This window comes from Ipomoea nil, unplaced genomic scaffold (genome assembly GCF_001879475.1).
Source record: "Ipomoea nil cultivar Tokyo-kokei standard unplaced genomic scaffold, Asagao_1.1 scaffold2589, whole genome shotgun sequence".
NCBI classification, from domain to species: domain Eukaryota; kingdom Viridiplantae; phylum Streptophyta; class Magnoliopsida; order Solanales; family Convolvulaceae; genus Ipomoea; species Ipomoea nil.
In genome coordinates, this window is record NW_017619017.1 from 123,299 (window position 1) to 131,653 (window position 8,355).

At 33.6% G+C, this 8,355-nt stretch overlaps 1 protein-coding gene across 1 annotated transcript; it reads right to left on the reverse strand.

Annotated features, from left to right (window-relative positions):
• Positions 1 to 2: 2 nt before the first annotated feature.
• On the reverse strand, positions 3 to 4,619 carry LOC109154109. The gene is made up of 7 exons (XM_019301979.1): positions 4,556 to 4,619; positions 3,034 to 3,168; positions 2,298 to 2,396; positions 2,043 to 2,195; positions 1,505 to 1,946; positions 493 to 1,418; positions 3 to 397 (listed from the first exon to the last, which is right to left on the reverse strand). The coding sequence occupies exons 1-7, from the start codon at positions 4,617 to 4,619 to the stop codon at positions 3 to 5; spliced, it is 2,214 nt and encodes a 737-aa protein (XP_019157524.1).
• Positions 4,620 to 8,355: the final 3,736 nt, after the last annotated feature.

Here is an 8,355-nt window from a genome sequence, read left to right on the forward strand (position 1 = left end):
TTTTATTTCAAAAGCAAGTACCGATTATGTGGTACAACATATCTATTATCCAACTCTATTCCATTCTTTTTGATTGTCCTCTTATCATCCCTTCTTCGATACAACGGGTAACCATCTTGGTCAAAATGTGATGCATCAATGTATCTTTTTGGAAAATGCTTTGAACACTTGCCATTTGCCATGCACGGGGATTTACTCCTTGCAGCACCACATGGGCCGTGCAGCATGAATTCTTCGACAGCTTGGTAATACTCAATGTCTGAACGCTTGTCGGGAATCTCGGCTGAAATGATCGTATCCATAAAAGCCGGGTTGGCAAAGTCGTTGGTCGCTTGTAGGAACAGTAATATGTGAGCATGCGGAAGACCACGTTTTTGAAATTTAATCGTGTATATTACTGTCAGAAAGGCATCCATATTGTTAGATATAAGCTTCATATAATAATAATTATTATTCTGAAAAATGACATTTATAAGCAACTGCAGTACGCACCTGCCTTTACGCGACCAAATAGTTTCCCATTTTTTATTTCTTTGATTAAACAGTCTAGCTTAAGTTTGAAAACACGGCAGACAATGTCGGGACGATCTTCAGCTTTCAAGTTTCTTTTCTCCAAGAATCGTTGTATCTCGGGCCATTTAGGATTACATGTAAAAGTAATAAACAGATTTGGATAACCTATGAATCTGCAAATTGCCATGGCGTCTTGATAGTTCTGTATCATGTATCTTGCTCCTCCGGTGAAACTTGATGGTAATTTTATTCTTTTTCCTGTCGAGCTGGGTTGAACTTCACCGCGCGTCAGCGCATCAGACAGCCCTTTGTACGCCTCACACCTCAAAGTTTTTTGATTTGACCTAATATAGAGCAACCTCGAAGATTTAACCATAGTATACGCATCAACCAAGAATTGTTGGAATAACCTTTTAGCATACATTATTGTTGAGATCTCATTTGATCTTTCGTGGATACGGACTGCGAAGTACTCTCTTTGTGAAACACTCTTTCTTGCAAAATCTTGTTTTGTACCAAGTGTTGCAAAATGTATATCTTCTCGAAAACCATCCTCCCCGTATGGAAATAAGATTGGGTATTGCAGTGGTAAATATGCCGGGTTTAATTCATTTATTCGTTTCAGGGCTCCAGACCTACACTCGACAACAATATCCCGTTGACCCATGTACGGGTCTATATCTCCAACAATGAGTGCAGCAACCTCGGAAGTAGTTGGTAATGCATAAGTCCTGGCATCTTTAGTCCTCTTTCCTATTAGTCTTATTCTAATTTGACGTTGAGGATTAGACTCCAGAAACGACTTGGCCATTCGGAATGACTTAACCAACACATTGTGTTCATCTAGCACTTGCTTAATGTCATGTACTACCTCACTATGCAATGCAGAACCATTGTTTTCGGCCCTAAACAAAGAAGAATATATAATATAAGATTCTCTGTATTAACCCACGATATACCAAAAAATTTGCAGTAACACAAAAGAGTATACCTCACAGAGTTTAAGCGATTGTCTATCTCATTCTCTGTATCGTGAATGTATAATTGGGCAAATTTCGGTTGAATGCCATCTGAAGGTAATAAGCTTCCAATCCGATGAAAATTTTGACCATTTATACGAAATATAGGAGGCGATGTTCTGTTGTTAATAGTTCTGTCAATTTTTCCATCCATCGACGTAAAGCAGAACATGCTGTTATATGACCTTATATTCTTTAAAAAACATCTGTTTTTATCGTTTGATGTAAAGAATAGCTCATATAGCTTTTGAGGAGGCTTTGTCATAAATGGCAACTTTATTTTACCATTGACGCAACACGCAGAGTATTTTGGACTTTCACGTGACTTTGAATTGCTTGACCGTTCATTGTACCAAAAAAATGAATTACAATGCTCGCAAAGATGCTCTGGACCACCAAGATCAAAATAATAATCTAAAAAAAAAAATTATATTAGTTAGCATGATAATGTATTTTAGTGTAATCCATGGATAATACATTTTTCTTCTAACACATTTCATATGAACTCACCATTAATTGAGGGCATATTGTCATGTAACGGTTCAACAACTTCCTGAAAATCTGTCATCAAATTTCGGTAATGCGGGATGGTTTCACTATCCGGCCCTACCAGGGCTGTTTGCATATTATTGTCATTTGTAATGCAACAATTACTGTCCATCCCTAAAAGAACAATATCCCATTATAATTAATTTGGTTAAATATTAATTTAAGATTTATAACTGTGTGACAATTAAAAACATCTTCTTGAATATATATTTATACCTATCTGCGACTCTGGTGATAGATTTAAGTCGAAGCAGTAATTTTGACGGTTAGATGTAGGCGGATTGCCGGCGGCCACATTGACTTGACCGCAATTTGCTTTAATAAAAAAGATATGTTAATAACTATTCAATTTGACTATATATATAATTCATTAGTAATCTTATTACAATATATTTGTTGAACTTCATACCATTTGATATGTTGCTAAATGGCATTCTACAACTCAATTCTTGCGGTGGTGTAGTATGTATGGTCATCCGTAACGGAGAAGAAACTGTGCATTGCAACAACAACGATTATTATTAATCATTAGAAAATGTAAATGACTACAGGGTTCTTAATTCGGAAAAAATGCATCAATGGATTCTAAATTTATACCTAGTTGTGAATCTGGGGTTCTATTTAAGTCAAACGAATGATTGTGGCGCTTGGTAATAGGTGCTTTTTCACGATCACCGTCAACTCGAGCGGAATTTCCTTTAATTGTATAAGAGCCGTACAAAACACTTGTTAGGATGTTAATTATCACATTTTTAAAAATATTGTACGTTAAAAATGTTTGTTTAGGTTCGTACTATTGGATATGTTGCTTAATGGTATTCTGCTACCCAAATCCTGCAAAGGGGAATTACGAATTGTCGTCCGAATTGCGGTTGAAGCTGTGAATTTCACAACCAACATATGTTAACAACAATTAATTATATAATTGCACTATCATATAGAACACACTTACCATTTGTCACAATACTTAAAGGCGTACTTAACGAACTTTGGAAAACACCACGTAGGGGTGTACGATTGTTTGTATTGTTGCTGAATTCAATGGACGACATGTACGATTCATCAATGACAGTACGATTTTCATTCTCTGTAAACAAAAAAACAATGATATAACTATACATGATATGTTTGGTATCTCAATTTTTTGGATTCATACCGAATCATATTTTACTTATTGCATGATAGTGTGTAAATGATGGGTTTACTTTAATCATAATATTAGAGTTAATTCTAAACTAATATTAATACTTTACAATTTCACAATAATACAATTTTATTATATCAATATTATATATGTAAATATGATATAATATAATATCATGGGCTTATTACTAATAATAATATAATACTTTTATTAGTACTAAAAACCTTTAAATGTGTAGTGTTATAAACATTTGATGGTAACAAATCGCAATAATAACAAATTAATATAAGAACATTTATTATAAAAATGTTAGTAATATTAAAAATAATATTAATATTTTTAATAGTAATAATAATAATTACAAAGTTACCAATTTCTGGGCTGTGTTAACTATACTTAATAATAATAATAATAATAATAATAATAATAATAATAATAATAATAATAATATTAAGAGTAATAATAATAATACTACTAACTCATGAGATGATACTAACACACAACTAATATATAATTAGTATTGCTTGTTGGGAAAAATTACACAAATACCCTAACCTAATGCCCACACCTACGGCTGAGATTGTTTCAACATCTGCTTCATTTCGAGAATGTTCACTCATTCTCCATTTCCGTAGCTAGTAGACATGCTCTTCTTCACTCTGGAGTTGGTTGAACCACATTTCCAGAAACTCTCAGCACGAATTTTAGCAAATTCATGAGATGATGCTATGGCTTTACGTTAATATCTCAGCGCTGATCTTTGTCTGGATAACAATTTTTAATTTCTACCACCCCAGGCCGTGGCGATCTGTACATTCTAGCGGTAACTACTTCAATTTCTTAGATGAATTTTCTATTCCGTTAAGTTATCTAGCATATCTCTCAGTTAATTCCATTTCTATCAAAAACTTCTTAACAAATTGAGTAGATACGGTGAACCCTAACTGTTAAGGGTTTGTTTAACTACTAAGTCCCATTAAAGTGTAGATCTGATGAAATCCTTCATTGGAAATCACATGCACCTGGATTTTGAGAAAAAAATTGGATTCTAATGTTAGTATCTGCATTATCTTGGTGGATTCGAAGTTGTAAAGCCAGATTTTTTTATTTTTTCTTTCATTTTGTTGTTTGCATATTTCTTTTAGAAGCTATTCTAATATTTGTCAGGTGCATGTTGGGATGAAGAAAAAGTGGGTATTGATTACTAACCCTAACTGTTATAAGTTTCCAGATCGTTTTTAATGTTTTTAGTAGAGTTTCAAAAAATCGTATAATAGTTGTATAAACTAAGACAGAATAGTATAACAAAGATAGAAGTCGGTAGATTTACCTTGGTTGTTGCTGGGATGCTTGCGCTTCGAACCAATGGTGGTTGAAGATGTAAGTTTCCTCATGTATTCTAGGGGAGATGAATTGCAAAGTTATGGATTTGTGTAGGTGTGGTGCTTAACAGAGGTTTATAATATCTGATTGTTGAATATATAGGTGTAAATTAGTCAATTAATATTTGCAGACAACATTGGAAAATGTCAATTATAATTGATTTTGGAATACTAAAAGGTTTTGATCAGCTACTTAATGCAATGTGCCATTAATATATTAGCTCATTGATATTATTACTACTTGCTTTTCATACTAAACTAGATTTCTGAACTTTGTTTAGATTCTAATAATGTTTCTTATTTATCTAATATATGTTGTTTTCCAGGTAACAATCAGTGTGCTCATCTAATTTAAGAGAGTTAAATTTGGATGCAAATAAGTTGCTTTGGGTTTGACATCAAAAGCAACTATTAACTGGATGCACCTGAGTTGAATAGAGCACAGAATAAATAGATGTTGCGATATGTTTTTAGCACAAAATGGGAATTGTACTAAAGAGGTTGCTACGCTTGGAACTAAGATAAGTTTTACATTTATAAAATTGGTTTAATCTAATGTGCCTTACGTTGATTATAATATTCTCTATCTTTTCGTACATTAGATGATGCTTATATGATTTTAATACAGTTAATTGAAATTCTCCAATTGCAGGGAAGCTGACAACAATCTGTACTACACTATAGGTGTTTGAGTAGCCCTCCATATAAGAAAGAGGCTGTCAAGTCTATCGTAGGAACAGTTACTACGCAAGGCTCAGAGATAAGTTTTAATAGACTTACAAATGTTGAATATTATGTGATTACCAACAATCAGCTCCTTTTGTGTGTTCATAAATTAGACAGTGTTTATAATGAGTTACCCAGCTAATTCCAATTTTGGCAACTGCAGGTAAGCGGCTACAGCAACGTTATCACCTAACATTAATTTAGGAGGCTTCCTAATAACAAAGTTGGTGAAATCAAATGGTAATTCACTAATCAGCACTAAGTCCATAACTATCTTTCCGCTATAAATCCATTTATTAGAATTTGACTATGATGTGGCTGCCAGTACTATTTTTAATCAATAACTTGTTGTTTAAAGTGCAGTTAGGATGGTATCAAGCAAATGTTGCATAAAGGACCTGGAAGTGAGCATAAAAGTACTTTGAAGTGAGCTTTAAGATGACAGAGGCTGGTAAGTACGTAATCAGGTCTATTCATGCCTACTTGGCTCCAAATTTCTACTTTCATTAACAAAATAAGTTTAAGCCCTTGGTTTAAACATATTCTAAAGGTGTTGAGTAGCAACCAAGGATTGCAAGTGTACTGTTTTAATCATACATTAAAATTCTCAAGTTAGAGTACCTAATTACTTTTGATGGTTTATATATACAATATTACAATCTGATATTCTGTTTACATTATTAGTGGAGTTAATTTTGGATGACAATGAGTTGCTTTGCTGTTAGTCTTTAATGTAGGTGAATTTATAATTAGGTATAGAAAATGTAAGATTAGAATTATTAGTTGGAGCTTAGAAAAGATAGAATAAAATTTAATATATAAAAATGATATTACATTAATCTACCACAATGTTCTGACTCTAAAAAGTAGTCGTACAACTGTGTAGTACATGCTAAAAAATACAGTTTGATGGTGTGTTTGCTAGATGTTATCTTCATCTTCAACTGATTTAGAGATATATATGCCATATTCTTCATTCTGTTCTGCCATGTCAGCCATCTCTTGAGATATTTCACCATATATCTGCAAACTTTTTCCTTCATTGTGGCACCATTCACTGCAAAAAAATCTGCAAAAGGACTATAACAAATCCAGTACCCATAACAGGACCTAGTAACAAATTGTGAGCATTCATAAAAAACAATGATTTAGGAATATAATCCTAAATGATTGAAAGTTTCAGTCTAGCTGTTTGAGTGTAGAAAAAAAAATGTCAACATAAAATCCATTGTTACAAAAAAGAGACCAATAGAGCACATTGTCAATCATTAAAGTCATTACACATCTGCTTCCTTCTCAATCTTGACCACACATTCCTTGGTTTTTTTTTTTGAACTTTGGGTGCTTGAAAATTCATCGATTAGTGATCTCTTGACTGTTCCATTCTCAATACTATTCTCTGCATCCAGTCTCTGTGCAACAACTTGGAGTGGACTTTCAGCTTCATTTGCTTGGTCTGCTTCCTACAAAAATCAGCAGTTCAAACTGTATAAGTAACCAATAATAATAAATTATACAGTAATTGGTACAACATGTTAATCTTTAACCCCAAGTATACCTCTAGATCCCATAGGTCCTCATCTGTAAGCTCCAACTCCAACTTTGAACTGAGATCCCTGTCCCTAACTCCTATTAGTTCGGGTGCATGCTTCTCTACAATCTTTTCATCAGTGATGATCCTCATAACAGGGAAAGCATTGAGATAATTCTGGAACTGTTCTTTGCGAACAGCAATTCTAAATAAGAGATTCAGTCCAATGAGAGCCTCGAGCTCCTTAGGCAGCCCTTTCCTTCCATACATAAAGAGTTAGTATAGATTTTAATGATCCTATATACCATATGATGTTGATTTTCACTGATATTGATGGCATATAATTTAAAACCACAACTTGTCTGGTTCAATCATCTTATAGTTTTGTACGCTTAGTATGGGTATCCTTCAGATCATCTGCACTAATTCCAAGTAGATTGATGCACTCCCTGTCCCATAGAAGAAAAGGAGCATTGCCATCCAAGTCCACAACCCTCACCTTAATTCTGTACCTGAGTGTCCCGTCACCCCAATTCCTGTCACATGTACTACACCATAGCCACTTCCTTTGAGTTTCAGTTTTTTGTTGCAACCCTTTGTTCTACACGAAGCATAGTACCACTCTGGGTCATCAATGAATACAATCCTTGCTGCCACCCAAAAATCCCAAACTGCATAATATATTAGATTGTTAACAGAGTTTATTACAAACCCCACACCATCCCTGACACCATATGTGTGATTATATAGTCCAAATCTTCCAATTAGTAACTGCACCATCAATATGTCTTTGATTGTGCAGGTTTGGGAGTTAACAGGGAGTATTTGGTACCAAAACAAATAACAGCAGAGCTTAAAGAGATAAGTACATACTGGTGGTCTGATTAATCTGAATAAGTTATATAGGACACCACATTTGTGTTACTATTTTTCTAACTCATCATGTTTATTATTATTTAATACAGTCAAAAAACCAGAAATTGGCTCTATTGTGCAGCTTTGAGCTTAACTCAAAGCATGGATTGAATTCAAATAATATATTAGAGGTATTTTTTTAATACATGTTGTCTCAAGTGATAACACAATTGCATAATATAGAGGGCTGCAGAGTTGTTATAATATTTATGTACTCATGCTCTATATCAATTGCAGGTTAAACATGGCAAAAGTTTGAACTACAACTGGATTGCAACATTGTAAAGACATGGATAGCGACAAAGTAGAAGACATAGAGGTATATTATTAATGGTAAAATTCCATCTATAAAATCTAATAACTTTTAAAGATGTTCGGTCTAATGTTTATCTTGATATATATTCTAACCTGTTTTTAAAGTGTGATATACCAATACTTCATGGGCTAATTTGACTATAATTGTAAATGCAGACTACATAATCCAGCAGTTAGCATTGGTGTTCAACAAATATCAGTCAGTTCAAAACTGTATACAGCTTTAACATGCAAGTAAGATCACTAATGACTTAACAGTCT

Bases quoted from the DNA above. Each gene is read 5' to 3' on its own strand.
- LOC109154109 (XM_019301979.1), bottom strand. From the start codon at position 4,619: ATGAGGAAACTTACATCTTCAACCACCATTGGTTCGAAGCGCAAGCAT. The intron at 1,419-1,504 runs GTATACTCTTTT...TTCTTTGTTTAG, and splicing joins AATCGCTTAAACTCTGTGAG to GGCCGAAAACAATGGTTCTG. The intron at 398-492 runs GTGCGTACTGCA...CCTTTCTGACAG, and splicing joins ATTTGGTCGCGTAAAGGCAG to TAATATACACGATTAAATTT.